Source organism: Setaria italica, chromosome VI (assembly GCF_000263155.2).
Source record: "Setaria italica strain Yugu1 chromosome VI, Setaria_italica_v2.0, whole genome shotgun sequence".
Classification (NCBI taxonomy): Eukaryota; Viridiplantae; Streptophyta; class Magnoliopsida; order Poales; family Poaceae; genus Setaria; species Setaria italica.
This window is the reverse complement of record NC_028455.1, coordinates 29,801,833-29,826,045: the sequence shown is the minus strand read 5'-3', so window position 1 is coordinate 29,826,045 and position 24,213 is coordinate 29,801,833. Positions and strand designations below refer to the sequence as shown.

The 24,213-nt window shown below is 49.8% G+C and overlaps 1 protein-coding gene and 1 long non-coding RNA gene across 2 annotated transcripts; both read left to right on the top strand.

Annotated features, from left to right (window-relative positions):
- The first annotated feature begins 13,895 nt into the window (after positions 1 to 13,895).
- Positions 13,896 to 14,894, top strand: LOC101782470 (germin-like protein 8-14). Its single transcript, XM_004973570.4, has one exon. The coding sequence runs from the start codon at positions 13,970 to 13,972 to the stop codon at positions 14,606 to 14,608; it is 639 nt and encodes a 212-aa protein (XP_004973627.1). The 5' UTR covers positions 13,896 to 13,969; the 3' UTR covers positions 14,609 to 14,894.
- A 6,780-nt stretch (positions 14,895 to 21,674) lies between these two features.
- Positions 21,675 to 23,934, top strand: LOC101782200. Its single transcript, XR_215421.3, has 3 exons — positions 21,675 to 21,972; positions 22,082 to 22,180; positions 23,137 to 23,934. It is a non-coding gene; the product is annotated as an uncharacterized LOC101782200 (long non-coding RNA).
- The last annotated feature ends 279 nt before the right edge of the window (positions 23,935 to 24,213 follow it).

Genomic DNA, 24,213 nt, shown 5'->3' with positions numbered 1-24,213 from the left:
GCTGTGGCGCGGTAGGGACGTGACGGCGGAGGGGCGCCCGAGCGCGACGGCGACCGCGAATAGGGTCCGTCGTTTTTGTTGCGGCGCTCATTTCTTTTCCTTAGCTCCTCTCCTACCAAAATCTTGTGGACTAGTATAAACACGACCCTCTCTCTCAGGGAGAAAGGCCGGCGGCACGCACGGCGGCCATTGCCTCCTTTCCCTTTCGGGTCTCGCCCCCGTTGCGTCCCGTGACGCGAGACGACGGACCGCGACGGCAGCGGGCGGGGCGTCTCAACAGGCGTCGTACGTCCACGGTAGCTAGCTAGCGTAGCAATCTGTCAGGCGTAACGCAACGTAACGTAGGAACCTGCCGTCGCGACTGATTGGCGCGCGGGTTCCAGAACAGGATAATCTAGTGAGTGATCGGGCCGTCTGATCACTGCTACCAGTATCTTCCACAGCTGTAACGCCCTGGCCCCAACTCGTCCGTCACGTGTGGCCACGCGCGCGGCACACGTACACGCCGGGCCAATCCCACATCGGCGCCGCCGCGCGTGGGCAGAAAAATCGGCGAGGCCGATCGCCCGGCGACGCTACGGAACGCAGCAGATTTTCGCTGTCGACTGGCCAGGACAAGCCCGCGATCGAGCTCGCTCGGCCGATCGGCGATCGATCCACCGGCGTGCGGTACGTCCTCCGGCCATCACACCACCACCACCACACGGCCGGGGCGATGGATCGATCGATCGCTGTTGCGCTACAGGCTGCTGGCAACGACGCTGTCGAGGCCGACGGATCGGCGATCCACGCACGATTGGTCCCGCCCCCGTCCCGGCCCGGAGCGAAAAGAAAAGAGAGGCCTTTGTTTACGCATCGGAGATCGAACTGCGGAGACTTATCCCCAGAATTAGGTACGCGAGTGCGACCCCTGCTTAGATTTACCTCATCCGTAAGATAGATCATCCCCTCCCCCAACCGCCATGTCTCGCGGGGACGGAATTCTACTGGATCTTTTCGGTTGTTTACGGGACGCGATCGGGCCGGGAGAGAGAGCTGTCGTGGGGCGACAAAACAAAAGGCGCTGCTCGAGATCGGCGAGGGGATCGCCGGGGATCCGCCGGGACGACGACGCCCCGCGTTTTATAATTGGAGAACTGCCCCCCAAGTGGTGCCTTTCTGACAACGCAATCTAGGGCCATGAGTAGTGTCGTCAAAGCGACCGTATCCGGCGATCCACCCATCATCCTTAACATCCTCTGCTTCTTTTCTTTAGTTTGTGGATAATAGTATTTAAAAGAAGGGATCAAGAAAGACGGAGGCCGTGTTCCGTTCCGACGGCCCACCCTGGTTCTTTCACTTTGGCTCGCACGACGCAAACGACACCGGCAGGAGGACGGACACCCATCAGCGCCGCCGCCGGTGAGCTCAGCCAGCGCGGCCGCCCTTTGCCGCCCCGGTCCCGTGGGGGCGAAATGGACGCGAGGGGGCCGGTGCACCGAATGGTCAAGGGGTCGGATTAGCAACCGAGATGCGTGTAACTGTCGTGGGTGGTGGTTGTTTATGCTGAGAGCGGCTTGGACTCGGATGAAAGCAGCACGTATGTGTGTGTGTGTGTGTCATGTTTTGTTTTGATCGGTGTTTGTGGTTCGCGTCAGTCGGAACTGAATGGACAAAAACAAATACCAGTTGTGAAAGCTGAAAAGGACCGATACGATCTTCCGAAACTTTGTTTAGCAACTGGGCCTGTTTTGAGCTGTTAGCAGTTAGGGGCTTTGGGCTTATGCGAACCGAACAGTCACTCGCGGCCGAGCGAGAGGACGGACAACCGAGCTCACCACAACGGGTTTTCACTCAGATCACACTTTACAGTCACTTGCACGTCAGCTGTCAAGATACCCAAGTTACCATCGGAGGTGAACCCTGCTAGAACATCTGCCGGCCGGTGTTGTTCAGACTGATCAGTCCAGTTCGATGAGCTCATCACACTTTTCCCGTTGTTGCCAAATGGCAATCACTGGGTCACTGACGTTACACGGACCATCGATCCATTCCATTCCCGACGCCGGTGATGCCCACCGAACTGAGAGAGATCGGAAAGATGCCGACCGGCGACGTGTCAGCCGGCCGTTCTCCGGCGGCTGACGCGAGCGGGCCAAGTGGCGGCGCTCGTGAAGTCGTGACAATAATGGCGCAATAAGAAGCCCGCGTCGTCGTCGTCGTCCCAGTTTGAATCAGCTGTGTGTTGGCGCTAGTCAAAGCAGCGATCGATCCATATGGCAGGTGCTTGAGCTGAAAGGGCAAAAAGATCTTAGCATTCCCGCCGATTGTATCAGTCACTGAATGAAAGAAAGGCAGGCAGCTGCAGAGAGCCATCAAAGGGGAGATCTTTTCTTGCCATCTTCCCCTTTCTATCAAGTTCGGTGGATGATTGGATGGTATCAGCCCTCAAAGCCCCGTAGCTAGGGTTCTAGCTTACGCTCTTGCCGTGACCAGATCAAGCTGCGTGTCGTGCCGCCTTTCGATCGGCAGGTGGGCGTGTTCATCAAGTTACAGCTTCCTCTAGAGGAAAACCCATGAACGTGATCATTACACAACCAGCATTATTGTTAGTAAAAACTAACTTTGACTTGACTCCATCAATGTTTTGGTAGAGAAAAGAGAAAGGTCCAACTGGTCCAGCAGCCACTTTGGCTCAACTCCATCAATGTTGCTAAGCTGATCTTATTCTGTTTTACAATGCTTGTCCATAGGACCATAGCACATACACGATGGGTCGGCAAGAGTGCAAGATGCATTGCCATCCAGTGACAGACTGACAGTGATTGTGGTGCAGCGTGGAGACCTACGGACACTCGGACAGTGTTGTGGTGTTGGCAGTGGAGCACTAGCGGGGAATCAATCTTTCGTCCACTGCATTAGTGCCGGTTGGTTTTCGACCCGGTACTAATGTGAGCATTAGTACCGGGTCTAACGGATAGTTCCCTAGGGTCCCCGTGATCCCTTTTTAGTACTGGTTAGGGGCTCCAACCGGTACTAAAAGTCACCCATTGGTACCGGTTGAAGCCTCCAACTGGTACTAATGTGCCTGAGGACCTTTAGTACCGGGTGAAACCTCCATCCGGTACTAAAGGGTTTCCTCCGCCTCCCTCCATCCGTGCGCAAGCCTTATCCATCCGCTTAACCCCCCCGCCCCCCCGCGCGCAAGCCTTTTATCCATCCGCATCCCTCCTTCACCCTCGCTCCGCCTCCCTCTCCATCCGCACCGGCCCCCTCCCTCCCTCCCTCCAGGAGGCTGGTGCCGACCCGGCCCCTCCCTCCCTCCCTGGCTTCCCCTCTCCTCCCTCCTCCGCTCGCCCCTCACATCGTGCCTGAGGCGAGGAGCGGCGGCGGCCATCGGGGCGCGGAGCGGCCGACAGGATGCGGCGACGAGACCCAACGGATGGAGCGGCGGCGACGAGATCCGACGGATGGAGCGGCGGTGACGAGATCTAGCGGGTGGAGTGGTGGTGGTGGGATCCGGCGGATGGAGCAGCAGCGGTGGGATGCGGGGCCGAGGGTGGCGGGATCCGGGGCCGGGGGCGGCGGATCTGCGGCGGCGGGGGGAAGGGTGGGCTCGGGCTCGAGCGGGGGGTTGGGGTGCGGGTCGGGCTCGAGCCGGCGGGGTGCGGCTCAGGCAGGGTGAGTTTTTTTTATTTTTTAATACCCCTTTAGTACCGATTATTTCAACCGGTACTAACTAGTAATATCGGTTGTGCAACCGGTACTAAAGGGGATTGCCAGCTAGTACTGATGGGCTGTAGCGGAGGCTCTCTGCACAGTAGTACGACACACGTTGCTGCTGCTGCTGTTTTCTTTTCGTGTGGACAGCCTACCAGAACTGCTCGCTATTTTTCTCTATTTTATCAAATAGTAATAGCCTAATAGGCACTATCTGGAGCCTGTTTGTTAAAAAAAAATTGCCCATAGCACACCATGGGCACAAGGACATTCTAGTTTTAAGGGAAAAAATCAATGTAAAATAATGTCATAATATAATAATTTCTCTTCCATTAGAGCATCTAATTAAAGGTAGAAAGTGAAAAATATTGTAATAACTACAATCTTGATATTCTCAATGGATAAACATTGTAAAACGTTTTCTCCCAACACCATGGTCCATGGATAAACATAATAGTAGAGGGATTGGAGTAGTAGTTTCTATAATTAAGATGGAAAAGATAGAGAAACAAACTTACTAGGTTTACACGAATAAATGTTATCATCGAGGACTTCGATCTGAATTCTTTTTCTTTCTTTATTACCTGGTACCTAGCGTAAAGAAATCCAGGAATATTGTTTTTTTTCCTGGCATGCGAACCAATGCAAGTTGTGGGAATATTGGACCACAAGACGCAGGCACACTTTCACTAGTAGCAGTTCAACCTCACATCGATCAATCAGTTTTAACAGTTGTTGGATAAGGGGGTGTTTGGCAACACCCTGTTAAAGTTTAACACCTGTCACATCGGATGTTTAGATGCTAATTAGGAGTATTAAACATAGGCTAATTACAAAACTAATTGCACAGATGGAGTATAATTCGCGAGACGAATCTATTAAGCCTAATTAGTCCATGATTTGACAGTGTGGTGCTACAGTAACCATTTGCTAATGATGAATTAATTAGGCTTAATAGATTCGTCTCGCGAATTAGGACAGGGTTCTGCAATTAGTTTTATAATTAGCTCATGTTTAGTCCTCCTAATTAGCATCCGAACATCCGATGTGACACTGTTAAAGTTTAGCACCTCATATCCAAACAGCCCCTAAGAATGGACGCACATTGCGTCGTTGGCCCCTACAGGTTATGGACCTCGGGGGCTGGGGTTCAGGCCTCAGCGACAGGGAGAAAAGCGAGAGCACGCTTCCAAGCTACCAGCTGCTTGCTTTTCTGCAGCTTCACCTACAGCACACACATTTGCTCACATGGCTAAATTTCTATGTGTATTCTTATGGTAAATAACTAAAATATACTAATTCTGAAAAAGGAAAAAACATAAAGAAATTGTGAAGTGCCGCATTTTTTAAGAAGTTTTTGCCCCCCTTTTTTTTCAGTGAATGTAATCAGTTAGGGCAATGACAATGTAATCATGGGCGATCACGCATGATCCCAATGCAAGAGAGAACACGCACAAGTTGCTCCGAGCGAGAGAGACTGAGACTTGTGACAACTGACAAGACCAAAGCGGTCTCGATCGGTGAGTTATTGGGGCCACCAAGCAGTAGCGGCTAGCTAAGCTAGAGCCACCTTTGGCGGAGTTGACCTTTGGCTCCTCGGCATCGCATTCGGTGATGAACTGATTTTGTGCTCGAGATCGCGCATAGTGAGCGGAAAGTGGGAGCTGTCAAATAGGGAATAATGCCGACTGTGTCCTCCGCAGGGAGGGATTTGCACGGCAAAACAGTGCTTCATTTTTTTTCTTAAATTTTTATTTTGCGTTGCGAGAGCTTGAGAGATGCTAATGGACTGTCTGCAAACTGCAAAGCACCTTGTCGTGTTTTCCATCAGCTCATGATCATGCGGGACGTGGAAAGAAGCAGAGATGCTTGTGTTGTTCATCGTGCTGTCTGACAGCAGCAGCTTGGTACGGTGGATGATCAGCCGCAGTGGTAGCTGTGGGAGTTTCCAATCATACAGCGAGTTAGACTTTCACTATGGGAAGTGTGGGAGGAGTAGATAGTGCCGCCAATTAGTTGGGGTTACGCATGTCTACGTGGGAGGTGGGGAAGGAGGCCACGTGGCGATGTAACCGGAAAATGGATCAAATGATAGGGTGCAGTGGCTACATTTGAATTGGCTGCGAAGTTTGACTCGCGAGCATTGCAGGTTCATTTTTTCTTTCGGAGAGTTCTTTTTTCCTTTTCAGAATTTTTTTTGAGGTCTCTTTTTTCAGAAATGAGGCTAACTTCGGGCTCGTTGATACGAACGAACATGTAAGCCCGGCCCGACATCTTAACACAGCCCAAACTAGACCCCGTCACATGGGGCCCAGTCCAGAGACAAGCACCCCAGAGAGGAGGCAGAGACGATGAACTCTGCTATGCTGATCTGCAGCAACAGTAGCATCATCTCTGGAGGCGCGCGGCCTGTATGCGAAGCCGTGAACCGAAAACGATAGATTCGTTCACCATCGCGTCTGAACTCTGATGCATGTGCCCCGCAAGGGCATCATCTTCCTGCAAGCCGCAGTGGCCTCGCTCGCCGCAGACCTGACCGCGTGCTCGATCCGCGCTCGCATCGCATGCGCTCCGCCATCAGCAGCAGCAGCAGAACGTCAACGTCCCGGCTCGCTCGCAGTCGTTGGAGAAGGCAACAGTAGCAGGCTGCAGCGCGGGAGCAGCCAGATCGGCTGGACTCAATGCAAGCTTTCTGATCTCAGGAAATAAAGCAAGGGAGAGAGAAGGAAGGAGCGAAGCAGAGCCCAGCTTTCTAGCGTATCTCCGGCTCGCTCCGAATCTCCCAGCCTCGGGGTAGGGACGGGTTTACGACGCCTGCCGATCGAGGAGATTCGCCGCGCCAGCGCGGCTTTTACTAAACCTGCCCGTCGCGAACATGCAGCCACGCACGCAGGGATGGAGGATACTGAGTTACTACTGTTACTGACGGAGGGCAGCATCGCCATCGCTTTAGCTCGCGACGCACTTTAAGGCCGATAGATTCTGCTCCGCCGTGCAGTGCAGCATTCAGCAGCCGTGTTTAAGATATTATATACTATACAAGTACTGACTGATTGTACTCCTAGATACTATTAGATTGATGGCCGGCCGGCCCAAGCAGCACGGCGATCGGAGGATTTGATTCCTCATTGGTCATAGTTAAATCGGTCGGCATGCACGCAGGCACGCACGCCCATCTCAGCCCGTCGCGCACGGCGCACTCCGGTTACGCCTGCACTGCCATTGCATGCACTGCCGATATGATCAGCCGGTGCCATGGACAGCTCGGACAAGATCAGGCCTCACGTATGCCTGATGGCGCAGCGGCCGGCACCCGGCATGGAAAGGCCGGGCGCCAAAGCAAATCAAACCGGGAAAAGGCCGTTCGGTTCTCAGGTTTCATTCGCAGGCATCCATCCATGCATGATGCATGCTCGCTTTGCTGCGCTTTCGAGGCTACCGAGCCAGCTTCTCTCTCCCTGCAGGGAGGAGGCCTCCGCCACCTTTATCAAGCGCGCACGCAGCGGCGTCGGTAAAGCGAAAGAAAGATTCCCAGCCTAGCGAGAGAGAACACACGACCAGTAGACACTCTGACTGGCATGCGAGACTGAACTGAATCTGAACTCTGAAGCCATGCCATGCACACAGGCACTGAGACACAGCACACCCTGACCCGGCTTCCCTTCCCTGCTGCTGGATAAAATATTCATTGCCATCGCGTTCAATCCTGCCGCTGGCGCTGGGAGGGAGACGACGATAGAGAGATGGAGAAGCGTGCAGCGAATCTAGCGCTGGCAGGTCCGCTTTGGGCTGCACGACGTGGATAGGCTTCTTTTGGGCGTTCAAAGTTGATGTGCTCTCGCGCGCCTGCAGATCGAGGCGATTCTCTCCTCGGTCAGAAAGCTCGAGCCTTTCTCTTCTCCAAGCCAAAGAGACGACGCGGCGGCCCCCTTTTTTTTTGTTCTAATCCTCGATCCCCCACCCTACTTCCTCTCTCGTGATACTGCATGCGTTTTGCTTGCCATGCAGGTTTGCTTGTACCTTTTGATTTCTATCTGGATTTCCGTCGTCATCTCGTACTAGAAATGCTGAAGAGGAGAGGAGGTCGTCGGAATCTCATGAATGACTCTCCACTCATTAGGAATCGAATCACGTACCTAGTGTGTTTCACGATTGGTGGTGAGAACTGAGAACAAAGGGGCCGGGTGGACGACACTTTCTCGGATATATGATCATATCCGACAATATCTTCCGAACGAACATTCGTCAGCAACTTAATATGAGAAGGTAATCGGGAATAATACAATGCGCCCATCTCGAACAATATATCCTGAAATATGACATTCGGAGAAGAGAAAGTGGGGAGGTGTCCACACCGAGAAGTTGTGGGGTGTTTGGTTTGAGGAATGGAGTTATGCCTCATCTTCTCGCTCCTTACTTTTTTTTTGTTTGATTTGTGGAATGGAATGAGTTGATCCCTCGCTACCTCATTCCTCACAAATATAACCATGAAGAATGGGGTCATCCCACTAAATTTTATAGGATCAACTAGTGATGGATAATCTCATCTAGGATAAGGTGATTCCTCAAACCAAACACACCATTATTTAATTAACCTCATCACTTCACTTCTTACCTTATTAAACTGACGTGGTTCATATTCGTCAGCAACTTAATACGAGAATTAATCGGGAATAAAACAATGTGCCGATATCGAACAATATATGCGTCTCTATTCCTGAAATATGAAATTTGAAGAGAAAGTGGGGAGGTGTCCACACCGAGAAAGTTGGTTAACCTCACTACACTTCTTACCTTATTAAACTGACGTGGTTCTTCCTGAGTATACCCTACCCTGCAAATCTGCTTACGAAAAAGAAGAGTTCAGGTAATGCCTTTTGCTTGTCTTCTTCTGCCATGACATTTCCCGTAGAGCATCTCCTTTTGCGACATCTATAGTAAACCGAGCTGCCTTTCATGCAGTCATGCATGGCCGCCACCACCAATTGGCACACACTCTTTTTTTCTCTCTCACATAACACAATTTTGTCATGAACCTGGGTCAAAACGGTCAAGGTCAATTGTCAACTCAGCACCCACTTGGAATATGCAAAAGAAACGAAAAGATCGATTAGGGCTGGAGTCTTTTCATGACTAGGGCATCTGATTCTTCCTCCATTAGTTCAAGCACCACCAGCTGTTCTAGTACACTTGAACTCGGTGTGCGCCCACAGACGAAAGCCCGGCGCACTTCATGGTGTGTGTGCAGCATGGTTTCTCCAACACGCACCCAAAAAGTTTATGTGGATATCCAAGAAAGAATCAATGGGAAAAGCTCAACACAAAAGAACTACGTTAAACTATCTTTCAATGTTATGCCCCCAAAACCAACATGATTCACTTCATGCTGCAGACAGTAGTGCTAGTCTCTCTGTTTTTTAACAGAACTAGTAATATTTGTCTGAAAGCTTTATTGAGGATCCATGGAAGATGAAAGGAACACTGGTAGATTTGGTGCTGAAGAGAGGTTCAGATGCTGTAGCACATGGACCACAGGCAGCAATGCAAGACACTGCTGAAGATACCCTGCAAATAAAGTTGTGGAGACAAGCTGCAGAGGAAAGGGAGGGAATAGATCAACAGAGATCATCGATGTAAACAACTCCCAGCTCCACAGAGAACCTCTCCTTAAAAGGAGGGTAGCCAGGATTGCTGCAAAAGGAACGAGCCACTGTTGCGTGCCGTGCAATTATGGCCCCATGATTTCACTTCCCAACAACGCTAAACAGTGAAGGAGATCCTACCTAATGCAGTACTAACACTTCGCCTTTGTTAACGTTAAGAAGTGTGCCCAAAAGGTTGACATGCATGGGCTCAAACACTTGGCTGCTGGCTGCACTCGTGCCTTTGCCCTGCTCACGAGGAGGATCTGATCTCTCAGGGCAGCTCGGCTGGCTGGCTCTACTGTTCCCGCTGCCTCCCTCCTCTGCGCCCATGCATGGCATGCACGCGACGCGAGCTTCCCATCAAGGCATCAGCGAAAGGTGATGGACGTTGTTGTTTTTGGAGAGGGAGCTAACTTTAAGAGCTGGCATGCATGGAACCTCTGTGTGAAGAATCAATAAAAGAAACACAGCCCACACGTCAAATTCTGGTGATGTGTCCTGAAAAAGAAGAAGTCATTTGTGCTAGGAATTCTCATCTTGAACCGGATTTCAAACGGAACTTCGTGTTTGGCTCAAATCAAAGCACGCATCGAAATGCTACCAATTTTAGTCGCGAACATATTCACCTTTTAATTTCGTAGTACATACACTATATTAATAAATTGAAATTCAAATGTACTGTAAAACAAATTGAAATTCAAATGTACTATAAAACAGAGCAGTAGTGTTTTGTAAACACTACACGAAGTACTACGTGTGTAACTTTAGCTTTCCGAAAGATAACGTAAACAACACAAGGGGTGGTGCTGCCATTGGTCAGGGCAGAATCGGGCTGCCCCTTTGGGTTTTGGTCTCGTCTGTAGCTTTAATTTCTCCGAGATACGATGCGATACCCAAGCGAAAAAACGCCGTTGGGCACGGCAGAATCTTGCAAAAGGGCCTGCACGCTCCCCGGCGGCGGGCTGTCCGGGAGGATAGCGGCCGGCTTTATCTGTGGGACGAGCTGGGGGATGGTCGCTCGCTCGCTCGCTTTTTTCCCTTGAGCGTGGATCGCATGGGGCTTGGAGTGTATAGTAGTCGGATACTCCTCGCGAGTCCCCAGGTTGATTGGCTAGCTGTTTGGGTTAGGGGCGAAAGCGAGCTTACCTGGCTGCTTGCTTTGAGATTTCCTTCTTTCCACAGAGGCACGGGGCACGGATGCAACTGCTCTCTCTCTCTCTCTCTCTCTCTGTTTTTCAAGCCGGGGCACAGCTTTCAGCATGCGGAGTAGCGTTGAGAGTGAGTGGTGTTGAACGTGACAAGAGTGAGGACGACAAAATCACTATCGGCCCATGTGATTGCTATGGGCCAAAACTAGCTTGTAGGTTTATGGGCCAAAACTAGCTTGTAGGTTTACGGGCCAAAACTAGCTTGTAGGTTTGTAGGTTTATAGGCCAACGCAGATGGTTTTTGGTCCGAACATAGCCCATCATTGTATTATGGTGGGTGGGTGTACGTGTCAAGCCTTACAGCCCATAAAGTAACGTACCGGCCTCAAAGCATGAGAGCCCATCATCGGTCTTGCTCAAAACGTTGTCGAAGGCAGGCACTCAGGAATTCCTATCCATCTTCTATGGACCAACCAGCCATATGGACAAAATGTGGTATAATTCGATTAGAGGAGATGCGTGGGTAATTAATTAGCTTGAATATCAAACTCGACATGCATTTTCCTCTCAGACTATGATTCCATTTAACCACTTATTGTTTAGAAATGCAAAAAAAAGATCCAATATGAGTATATTTTCTTTCTTAAATATAGAAACCAACATTAAGAATAAGTGCCATTTCAACAATTCTTTTTGCGAATCACACAGACATTGACGCTCACACACACACACTTGTTCCTACGAAAATACGCATGCAACCCTATCTCTATGAGCACATTCGAAAGACTGAGCCAACAAATCCTCGAAATTGACGAAATCACCAGTGGCGTCTCGCTGTCGACGGGCACGTCGCTTACCACTGAAAGAATAGCGCCCGTTAACTCCTGGAATAAATTTAGTAAAATGCGAGCATCAGTGCCAAATCGAGTACTCGAAAGTTCGCACCATTTCAACATTTTGAGTATACTAATGTAATATTTTAATCATACTAGTTTAACATTTTCGTATAAAGCGCTGGACTAGTAGGTTGTATGAATGCGGAGATAGATTTTGCTCACTGTTGAATAATTAAGGTCGATGTTGACTTAGATTTTGCCTTGTGTTCATCGGGCTATGGACCTTTTGTCTGCGGGGCAAGATGGGTTGTACGAATTGCCTAATGAACAAGTCATACACAACACGGCAACATATAGCAGAACACAGACAGAAGTGAAAAGTCAGAAACTTGGGCCATTCGTTTCATGGGCCATTGGCCCTCGTGACACAACTTTTCCCGTTTTCCGGGTGGTGAAGCAGCAGATACTGCGGTGAGTCTAGACCGGAGATTTTGCTGTTCCAGGCGCGTGAAACTCCTCCGTCATCGACACCAACAGAACAGCGGATCCGTGCGTCCGTGACTCCAAGCGAACGCTCCCGGCGGCACCGGGCACGCGACACCCAGATGGTAGTATGGTACCCACGGCGTGGCTCCCGCGAATCCAAAGACGACGCGCGTGCAACTCTGCTCCGTGCTCATGTCGCGGGGGCGCGGGGGCATCGCTATCATTCCGACTCGTCTGCCGTAGCCGATCGGCAACTGCTCCGTGGGTGCTCCCTCCTCGTCCTCGGATCCTAGCGCGCCCATGCCGAAAGACCTGCAGTGCTAGCTGCTGCCGGAGCGCGCACGGGCCCCCGCCGCGCCTGGGGGTTTCCGCTGCCTGTCACGGCCGTGTCCCGCGCTGCTGGCTCGTCGCGCGCGTGTGGGGGCACCACCCCGGCCGCTCTCTCTCTTTGCGTCCTGGCGCGGTCGCCGACCCGCGCGCCCCATGAGAGGGTCTGGATGGACCAGACGGCGACGCGCCCTGTCGCCGTGCACGCGCAAGAGGGGGCTCAGCACGGACGCGCGGCCCCGGCCGGTGCCCGCGAACCAGAGGATATTCCCGGACGTCTATCCGTGCCATGCGTGCACCAGTGCGACATGATTTGGACGTGGATGCAAAAAGCGCCGTGGAAGCTGTCGATCCATGGGCTTCAGTGACTCTTGGACCTAGCGGCATAAGAATCTCACGGCTCTCTTCATCAACTCCCCAAAAGGAAGACATTGCAACTCAGCTGAGCTCCTCAACCGATTCGGTGATGCAATATGTCTAAAAAAAAGAAGAAAAACTTTAGAAAGTCCATGGTGCCAACCAGCTGATGTGCACCCATATCTCACTTCCCCATCAAGTGAGATAGACAATGTCTTGAAAAACCAGCCATAATTTGCTAATGTGGAGAGAGTAAATACGACGAGAGATAAGTAGGGGAGGGTATTTTTGATAGGTCGAAGGTGCAAGGTCTTTTAATTCATAAAAAAATGGGTGGTGGCCCTTGTGGTACCATTGGTACACAATCCGATGCGGAGGTCTAAAACCTGAGGACCCATATCTGGGAAACATAAAATGGTGGGTTTTCACTAGATATTTTCGCATGCTGCCATCCATGAAAAGTTGAAAACATATATGCATTCAGTCCTATCAGTATGCATAAATGGAAGTATTTTTTATGAGCCTCAGCTGTTCCATCAACGCAAGATCTTGGTGTGGATGAGGAAAGAGATGCTCCAACAACCAGAGAGTACGTAGTTTCAGCATCTAAGATAACTAGTACCAGCTGCTTCCTCAAAATCAAACCAAGACCTGATTACAGACAACTTAACGATCCTCTTTATCATCATTGTCTTCAACGATTCAGATTTTATTGCTCATCAAAGTAGTGCTGTGTGGATCAGCTGTGGCTGGTTGGCATGCTCTCGCAGAGTCACATGCATGCCAAACAACATACGTACAGAATGACATCGATCAAACGAGCCAGCAAAACCAAAGCGGCGTGTAACGTGTTACATGGACGATAGCTCATTTGGCTCCTAGCTGATGCGTGGTATCTGGCACCCGTGTTACTTGCCAAAAGAGTCATAGAGACCATGAGCATTATTACTTTGATGCATTATATCGGTAATAGTCGGATGTACCCTGAGAAAAAAAAAATTAGGGTGCATTTTGTGCTGCAATTGTTCCAAGGAACCATGGACATGTAATGTAATAGTCGGATGTACACGACTGGTTGAGCCCTGCATGTCCGTATCATTGTAAAAAAAGTGCATGGCTTGTCGTGTTCCTTGGCCATCCCGATCGATCTAACAATGCAGATCAAGACGAGACCTTTTGTTCATCAAGGCCGGTCCCATTCCTGGACCACGTACAGCTGTCAACACTTGTCCACTGGCTCCTCGCCTCCAAGCCCTAACAGGGCCATGCAAGTGAACACCAGCCTCACGCCTCTCATCCTACTCCAAATTTCACCCACTTTAACTGCTGTTAACGTACGTTGTTATCTGTACGTGCATGTACACAGTACCTTCTCTCTTCATCTATAAAGAGGCCTTTGCTTCAAGCGTTGGATGCAACACATATCCACACATCAAACTATCTCGAGCTAGCTGTGTAGTAAGCCGTTGCCATGGCCAAGATGGTGCTGCTCCCCGTGCTCCTCTCCTTCCTCCTCCTGCCCTTCGCCTCCCTCGCGCTGACGCAGGACTTCTGCGTCGCTGACCTGTCCTGCAGCGACACGCCGGCCGGCTACCCGTGCAAGTCTAGCGTCAGCGCTAATGACTTCTACTACCACGGCCTGGCTGGCATGGGCAAAATCAACCCCCTCATCAAGGCCGCCGTGACCCCGGCCTTCGTTGGCCAGTTCCCGGGCGTCAACGGCCTCGGCATCTCCGCGGCCAGGCTCGACATGGAGGTGGGCGGCGTCGTGCCGCTGCACACCCACCCGGCCGGCTCCGAGCTCCTCTTCGTCACCCAGGGCACCGTCGCCGCCGGCTTCATCAGCTCCGGGTCGAACACCCCCTACACCAAGACGCTGAACGCGGGCGACATCATGGTGTTCCCCCAGGGCTTGCTCCACTACCAGTACAACGCCGGCTCTGGCCCCGCGGTGGCGCTCGTTGCCTTTAGCAGCCCTAACCCCGGCCTGCAGATCACCGACTTCGCGCTCTTCGCCAACAACCTCCCGTCGGCCGTCGTGGAGAAGGTCACCTTCTTGGACGACGCGACGGTGAAGAAGCTCAAGAGCGTGCTCGGCGGCAGCGGCTAAGTTGTTCTCGACAAGCTCGCTCGTCAATTGGTCGTGATCTTGGTCGTCGTGTCGTGTCTGCATGCAGGCATGCCTGCTGCAGTCGTCATGTGAAAGTCGTCGTCGTTTTCAAGTTACCATTTGTTCTTGTCATTTTCATTCAAGATTGTATCCGATACCTTTGCAGTTTGTAGTAATAACTATTAAGGACGAAAGAGTAAAACTGTGCATCTGATCGGTTTAGCTCTGTGGTTCGATGTCATTTTGTAAAGCTATATATGTGGCTGCGGCAACTTTTTTTACTGTTTGTGCATGTGTTTTATAAGTAAACTAGCAAATATGTTCGTGCGTTGCTACGGTTACAGATCTCAAATGTAATTCAGCTGGTAATAACAACCGAAAAAGGCACATGTACATGGAGGAAATAGGCCGGAGGCAATGACGAAAAACAATGGAAATACCTCTAACCTCGCTGAGAGTATCACCTCTGCTAGTCACTCAACAATGCTGAACCTAATGCTTCCTGAGCTATGTCAGCAGAACATCAAAAATGCTGAAGAAAAGGAAAGGGTAAAGCTGTGGATCACCCAACTGTTGCCTTTGCCAAAGAAGGTCGGGATCTAAAATGGCCCGGGCAACAATTTTCATGAAAGTTCTGCTACTCACGACTCACTTCCTATTGACAAAGCTTTTACTCTCGTAGCACTTCTTCTCACTGGCTTCCTTCTTCTTGTTCCGCTTCTGCAAGAATTAAGAGGGCACAACAAATATGAATACAAACCGCACCAGATTGATGGACCGGAATAAATAAAAAACCACACAAACCCAGCATCAAAGAACATGTTGCCAAGCATAGTACAAGAGAGAAATATTGATCCCAGGGAAACAGCGAGAATTTAATGTACACATGCAAGACGCTTTACTCAAGCAAAAATGCATCAGCACAGTATCAGTACACAATAGCTCCCATATGCACATCACTGATATGAAGAATACAAAATCAAACCACATGTTGCATACTGCATATAAAAGATCACGTTAGCTACCCGGTAAGCTTCATGATTAGCAACAATCCTCCTGATAATAGTACTTGTAGTGATATCCAAAGGACTCTCCAGCCTACGCTAAATGCCCGTAGCTATTGGAACAACATATGGATTTGAATAATCCTGATAAATGAATGAACAACGATGAGTTATCAATGTTGTATCATTTTTATGTTCAAAAGAGAAATGATACACATTAATAAAAGTAAAACTTAATTACCTCCATAAAGTTCATGTTCTCAGCAATTGTTCCATGAACAACTAATGAAATATTGAATGTGGTAATCTACACATGGAAAAAGAAAGTTGGGTCCTCCCTCTCCTCCAGCCGAGGCGGGCGGTGCGGGCGGCCGGGGACGCCAGTGATGGGGGGTAGGCCGAGGACACCAACGAAGGGGGGTGGGCCGTGGTTGCCAGCGACGGGGGGGCGGCGCGGGGACCCGGGGCGATGGGGTCGGGCAGCGACGAGGCGAGGACCCGGGGCGACGGGGTTGGGCGGCGACAAGGCAAGGAGGAGGCGAGGAGGGGGTGCCGCGGCGGGATGGTGACGCTGCTTTAGCTGGGCATCCAGGTCTTCTAGTGGTTGCCCTCGGACTCCTGAAGCTCCGCAGCCTATAGTAACGCGTGCCGTCGGGGGAGGAAAGCTTGGCAGAGATGGAGCCGTCGGGGGAGATGGCGAGGGAGCAGGCAACGAGGGAGAGAGGCGCGTCGAGTGAGTCAGGGGTACGGGTCCGCGCACGGATAGGTGGATCTGGGGGCGGCGGCTAGGTTGGGGTGTGGGCGATGCGGAGAGGGAAGGAGAGGGAGCGAGCGGAGGGACGAGAGGGAGAGATACGGAGTAAAGGAGAAGCTTTTTCGCCTTAACTCCCGCCCTTCCCTCCTTTTTCCACCCGAGCTCCCCTCTCTTCAAAATTTGGATTGTGGGTTGAATACCAAAAACTTGAGAGATTTTTTTGCAAAATTACCATGATGGATGGAAAAAATTGGCAGGAGCATTACTTGCTTTAATATTAGGTATAGATGTTGTCGGGGGAAAATATTAACGACCCTTCGAAGCCCATGGAAACAACAAAAACGCGAAGGTCCAGGCCCGCCTAAGGGGATAACGACTGCCGGCGGCCCAACACGGGGGACGAGAATCGCGCTCCGCCTCGCCCGACCCGGTATCCTGGGGTCAGGCATCCCCGACCCCCGTGAGACCAAGCTCCGCCTCGCCCGACCGCAGGTCCAGGATCGGGAGGGTCCGACCCCCCGCCGCAGGCCTCCGCTTCGCCCGACCCCAAGCATAGGAGGTCGGGCTGATCCGGACCCACCGGACAAGTATCCGCCTCGGGCGCAGATCTTGTGGGTCCCCCTGTCGATTCCACCATAAATGCGTCACAAAGCTGTCAGAGGGAAGGATATCCATGCCCCCACGCAACCCGTCGCAAGTACCCATGCGCGGCCGCACATTACTTGCTACAGTAGTTGCGACCTTCTCCGATTGGCCATAGGGCACTCATGATCTGTACCGCCCAGAGCAGGAGGAAGCCTCGCCCGCTCTTGTGCCCCGCGCGTCCGGCGGCAGAGATGCGACGTCCGCTCTCCTCGGGCCGTGAGCAGGATGGCAAGATCCGCCGCCTCCCCAAACGGGCACGGGGGTCACGACAAAATGCCATCATCACGTCCGACGGCTACAGTCTCCGAGGAAGCCATCGACAGGATGTAGCGGCCGCCACCCTCTTCCGGCAAACGCGCCGGTAGAAGCCGAAGGCCGGCGAGGACGCCGGTGACCTGGGAACTTGCTCCCCCCCTCGCATTGTTCTTTTTACCTAGCCATGTTTATCCTTTTACCGCTCCCCACGCTCGGTCTCACATGTAACTCCGGTAGCCTCCTTACGCTATAAAAGAGGAATCGGGGACCTGAGACAAGGAGAGGCTAAACGCACAACTCAAGACACCATAACGCTCCCTAGACAACAGAACGCACGAGCGCACCCTGCTAGAGCGTCAGGGCACATCCAAGAGACTTGGGACCGGTTCCCTCTCTCGCACTCCTGTAACCCCTACTACAGAACCCCGCGTGGGCAACACGAGCAGCTCCCGATACTGGACGTATGGCGTTCTCTTGCCCGAACCAGTCTAAATCCCGTGTCTCCCACACCACCATCCGAAGCCTTACGCGCATAAAAGAAATTTACTAGTCTAAGCCTTGACCCGCTAATCTTGACAACGACAGATTTATACCTATGTAGATATTCGCTTATTAATCTATTTTACTATAATTTTTTTCTTGAAATGTTTATGTCCCCTCATATAATAACCCAGTGTGAAAAACGTGGTTGGCAAAAGAAACCTTATGTCCATGCTATTCAAATTTATATAACATGCATGTACTGATGTGCTCTCTCGATTTACAAAGAACTATCGTTTAGGACAACAACATTTAACCAATTAAGACACTGGTTGTTTGAGCAATAGTATTAAATAAAATACATATACACAAACAATAGTTATCATGCATGCGCCACCAGAAAGTCTATCCGACGGTTTATGGCCAAGATTCCAAGAATGACCTAGATGCTTATCCCCTCCGGGTCTCCTTGTGCTAAAGGATCCCTAAAACCTATGCTGATTTGAAGTACTTATAAAATATAGTTGGGGTCTAAGGTAAAGACATAATTGTAAGAACGTGACCCACGTTTTTGGCCATTAATTATGATTTGGTGATTGAGTGCTAATATAGGCATTAGGACTAACATGCTTGCCATGCGTAGCCTTGTATGTTTTATAGATCTCACGGATGGTATCCAAGTCATAGTAAAATATTTAGAGATGGAATAATTTTAGAGCATCCAAATGACGAGACGTGAAAATCGAGAAAATGGTATTCACCGGAATATTTGATGGGCAATGGATGAACCGTCGGAGCAAGCATCCGATGAATTTTTACGCCGCAGAAGAAGCTCAAGCATCGGAAGGACTAACCATCAGAGCAATTGGTACGATGGGAAAATCATGGAAAAAGTTCAAGTGCACCGGATGATCCAACCGCCTGTATTCTACATGCGTTGGAGCAATTCACAGAGAAGATGAAGACAACCCTAGTGCACCTGATGATCCGATGGTTAGAAGTTGGAGGCATCAGACGAAACATATTTACTTTGTGAGAAGTTTCAGAGAGGTTTTGTCCAAGAAGCTTTCAGCATCGAATGTTCCGATAGTACCATTGGAGGAACCATTGAACGAATTTTGGATGTGTCAGTGAAGAAGTTGGGCATGGAGGAACCAATGGCTAGTTGCACTTGATGTTTCGATGCATGCCAAAATAGACCATCGGAACATCCGATGGTATACTTTAACTAGCCGTTAGAGCAACGGCTCTTTGAGTCCTTGGGCTATTTATACCCCCTCCACTCGTCCATTTGAAGGTGCTGGAGTGTGCAGAGGTCCATTGGAGATCAAGACTCATCAAGAACACATCCAAGCCACCTAAAGTGCATAAGTGATTATTCAAAGGTTTAGCACAAGCTTAGAAGAGTGATTAGTGCTAGGATAGGCCTAGAGAAGAGAGAATGCAAGGTCTGCCTACCTTGTGATTGGTTCAAGGAGTGAACCATAGTTGTACTAGGTGTGCCGGCACCTTGGAGCCTTGGTGGCTTGCCGGCAAGTCTTCGACCCTCTGGCTTGGTGTGGAGCAGCATCGACGACCGTGTGCGGGGACGTGGAGACCCCCTTCCTTAGTGGAGAAGTTTCTTAGTGGAGACTGCATCAAGGTGACCGGGAAACTTGGCGTGAGCCTTAGTGTCCAAGCCTTTGTGGCAAGTCAAGGGGTGTCCCGGGAGAGACTTGGTGACCGGGAAGTAATACTCTTATGTGAGTGCTTCAACAACATGGACTAGTGGTGGCTTAGTACCTACCGATACCACGAGATAAATCATCGGCTCAAGAGTTTGTCGAATATACATCTATGAGCCCACCAGAAAGTTTGGACAGTCCTAAATATAGGGCTGGACACCGAGACGAATTTGACATGGAGACTATGACGCAGGATGGCATAGTCTACGTGGCAAGATAAGAACTAGTCGAGGATTAGGAAAAGTACTCTGGAGTAGAACTCGTCTGGTCGAATCCGACTAGTTTTCTTGTAACCAACCGACCTGTAACCCTTCCCCCGACAATATAAGGTGAGGCAGGGACCTCCTCCAAAGCAATTCAATCCAACTAACACATGACGTAGGGTATTACACAATCTAGCGGTCCGAACCTATCTATATCGTGTGTCTGCGTTTACCTTCGAGTTCCTGATCTCGATGAGCCCCACTAACCAAAACACTACCTTAGGCACCTCCTTGGTAGGTTGCCGGGTCTAAACACCGACAGAGTTTGTTTCTCCTCATCCCCTCCTTTACGTTTTCATATTTCATACTTGCAACTTATGTGTCTTTACTTTCTTAGTGTAGTATCTTGTTAGGATTGGCTCTAGGTTGCAAAACTTATTTTGGATGAGCGTTTCACACTAGATCAATCATAGTTGCACATCCTGATAGCATGATCATTTGATACAAAAGTAGCGGAAGCTATAGATTAAGATTTTAAATTGCCTAATTCACCCTGCCCCTCTTAGGCTACGAGTACCGATTACTTATATTAAGATAAGATTTTTTAAGCCATGTGAGACGACTTACTGTGTGTAGTGTGGCTTAGATGACTTCCCTCAACTATAAACCACCGTACTCCAAACATGCAACTCCTGTATTTTTCTTGTTCGGAAGGAGCAAACCTAATAATTTACAGTCTCCTGCTAAAATATTAGTCAACTTGACTTGCTGAACCGACGTCGTTTCAGTTAGCCGCCAAGTTTCTGTCAGCATGATAGGGCCAACACATTTGACAAAACCAAGGAAATAAACATACTTTTCAAGGGAGATTGCCACGCCAACTACTACCTCTTCCTGTCCTCTGTTTGCAAAGATAATGCACTTCTGTGACTTTTAGGATTTAGTTTGGAAAGCAAGGGGGAGCAATACCCCCAAGGAATGATATCTTGAGATGCACACAAGCTGCAGTTCAGACTTCAGAGTCATCCAGTTTCCAGAACCACATAAAAATAAAATGGTAATGACTTCACTACGCCCGGCTGTATTTTTGTTCTCTATGACAGCCGGCTCTGTATTAATCGGAGGCTCACGGGTGTTGTCGCACGCAACCTTATCCTGCATCTTTCTCTTTACGAGCTTTACGGACGTCACCTCTCCATTTGCCATCGTTACAAATACGCGTACATATTTGCCATCCCTCTACAAATAAAGCAACACATTTGCCATTTTTGCTGACGTGGCGCGCCAACTCACCCGTGTCAGCATGGATCAGGACGGGAAAAGACCAAAACACCCCTACCTTATCCCTATTAGCTATCTCTTTCCTCTCTCCACCACTGATGTCTGGTACCCACGTCTTGGGTCATCTTCAACCTTCGGACACTCTTGCGACCATGAGCTGCTGCCCCCCAACGACGCTCGCCGAGGGTCGGCCAGCATTAGCCGGGGCCGGTCGCCGCCGCTCATCCCCGTGGCCGGCGCCCAAATCCCCCGTGAGGGCCGGCAGGAGGGAGGGCGGGCGGATGGGGACGGGGCCGGCGGGGGATTTGGGCTAGGGCGGTGGTGGCAGGGCGTAGCTTGGCTCGCGGGGTGGAGAGCGGTGCGGCGACGCGGAGCACTGGAGGCGCGGCAGGGGCGGCGTGGAGCACTGGAGGGGCGGTTGGCGGCGGCGGTGCACAGGGCGGCGGGGCGAAGGATGCGGGGCCAAGCAAGCAGGAGCTCGGAGCACGCAGGAATAGGAGAGAGAAACAGGAGAAAGGCAGGAGCGTTTTGATTTTTTTTCCAGCCAGAATCATGCTGGCACGGGTGAGTTGGCATGCCACGTTAGCGAAAATGACAAATGTATTGTTTCATTTGTAGAGGAATGATAAATATGTGTAAGCGTATTCGTAAGGACGGTCAATGTAAGGATGGTACCGCTCACTCGCTGTCTCCCAGCCCAGTCTCCACTTACCATAGCTCCTCTCTCTTCCAGCCCTCCTCCGATTCGTTCATTGAGCTCCGGTGCCCAACAACGGCCGGCGACGACTTCGGTTCTCCTTCTCCCCCTCCCCATCCCCCCTCCCCCGCCTTTCTCTCGTAATGAGGCATGGCTGCATTATGGTTCTGGGATTTGAGACCGGGGGTTAGGGTTCTTGGATTTTTTGGCCGGATGGCCGGTGAAGAGGCTGTGCGCAGCTGCTCCAAGATCTACATGGAGGCCTACACCTCCCTCCTCTCCCATTGCCATGGCCTAGACTCGGCGGCGCTCAGCAACCTGGTACGGCCCTCTTCTCTTGTCCACCCACAACCTGTTCGACCACATGCCTGTGTGGCTTGTTCCATGTGTTGCTCACATGCACCGTCGCTTGCTCCTATGTTGCATCCAGGAGAAGCTGCATGGCAAGGTGGCCGACTAGGAGATGGTGGAGAAGCGTGTTAACCAGGTGCTGCTCGAGGCTGACGACGTGGACGTCTGCTTCCTCATGGTCAGTCCTGTTCGAGTTAAATAGTTCCTTTGCTTCTTGTTGATCGTGCTCATCCCTCATATAAAGTGGAATAATTAGCTTTTTCTTTCGTGTGAGTTTTCCATTACAATTCACCCACTTGTTTGGCCGACTGGCACAATTAACTAGTTTGCTTGCATGAATTCAAAAATTTCCAGTAGCTCATAGAGTGCTTGCCAAATCGATTTACACAGGGGAGAAATCTATGCCAAAATTGTTTTTATATGTTCTCTGATTTAGACCTTATGAAAATGGCATGAATAAATTTAGCTGGGACCAATAAAAGCATCATGGCTTCTATCTCTAATGTACTCACCACCATTTCTACCTACAACAAATTGCCTAGATTTGTATTGTCTTTTTTCAACGTGTACATTCATATGAGTTTCTTGTAGTGAATAATATCACTACAGAGATGCCTTTTGTTTTTAGCAATGACTACATTATTTTGTGAACGCTTTTGTGTTCATGATTTTAGATTTAGGAAGCTTGCTGTTATTTTTAGAGTTAAAGACAGGTGGTGTGTGGTAGTGCCTTCTGAGTGTTAAGATACATGCCTTTGAACACTACAGAAAAGGGTTTGCAAGCAGATAACAAGGCAACTGTGAGTTTCAGATAGGCTTTTGTCTAATTCATATTGATCTTGTAAATTTTTCATGAGTAAGGCTATAAAACGTGTGCTACTACTAGTCTACTACCAGTAGTTTCAGTTCATTTTTTCTGCATAGCTGCATACGTACAGTTTATATGGTCTAGCATTTTATCAGATACAAATAAGAAATTTATTTGTTATCCTTTACCATGTGTTTAGTTTCACTTGAGCAATTTATCTGTTGTCATTTAACATTTTCATTTTGAATTAAGCAATTTATTTGTTATCCTTTACTATTTTTCTAGTACTTTTTTACATCCTGCACTTTTGTTCTGCCCTTGCTCAGAATATTTGAACGCGGAGGAAAGCAGCGTCAGGGAAGCCCTAGCAAGGAATAGCCGTTGTTGTCTTCCCTTTCAGGTAGCAGTAGTTTGCTTTTGTTTCTCTCACCGCCGATAGATCGTTGATGTTCATATCATAATTGTAAATTAGGCAAAATAATGTAACTCATTAGGCAATAATATGCTAATGAATTAAGCAAAACAATATACTTTAGTAGGCTTCTAGATTAGGCAAAGTTATATACTTCATTAGGCAATTAAATACTGTCCATCAAGCAGTTTAAAAATGTTTAGTAAGCATTTTAATCTCCCTTTTATTAGTTGTCTTCATTAGTGGATCACTTAAAAACTAAAAAACTGTAATGTTTAGCAAGCAGCTAGCTTCATTCGCGGGTCGGTACAGGGCACACGTGGACATGGCCAAGGCCGCGCTCCTGCTCCTCTCCCTGCTGCCCTTCTCCTCCCTCGCCCAGAACCAGGACTTCTGCTGTTCTGCATCGCCGACCTCGCCGTCTGGCTGCGTGTCGTCGGAGGTTTTGTCAGCAAGGTCACCGATTCACCGTGCTGGACGAGTCGCAGGTCAGGAAGCTCAAGGCACTGTGTTCGGCGGGAGCGGCTAATGAACCACTTATCGATCTCCATCGGTCTTTTGGCATGGCAGGGTTGTTGAGCTTTGAATTGGTCGTGGTTGTGGTGTTAGAATAATTTGTACGCGCGTGGGCACATGTGCTTGCTTAATTCTCAGAAATTGTAACGTCACGTATCATTTGAGATACTTCAATATGTTTCTTCTTTTTGACGAATCTCTTACAACCCACACAATCCTCGGTTCTCGGCGCGGAAGCAATTTGATATATAAAAAAAATGTCTTCTCGGCACATGTGTTTAGATGAAATGCTGTTTAGTACAGTGGTGATCCACAGAAATTAAATTTACAGTCATCTGTGACGATGCAAAATAGTTGTTTACGTGGCATAAGCAACAAATTAAAAGATAGATTGTCATATGCTAGATTGAATGGAATTTTGACAAACTATGTAAAACAGGAAAAAAATGGAGTAAATAGACAATAAGTACCCCAC

Excerpts from the sequence above, each read along its gene's own strand:
- LOC101782470 (XM_004973570.4), top strand. The coding sequence starts at position 13,970 with ATGGCCAAGATGGTGCTGCTCCCCGTGCTCCTCTCCTTCCTCCTCCTG.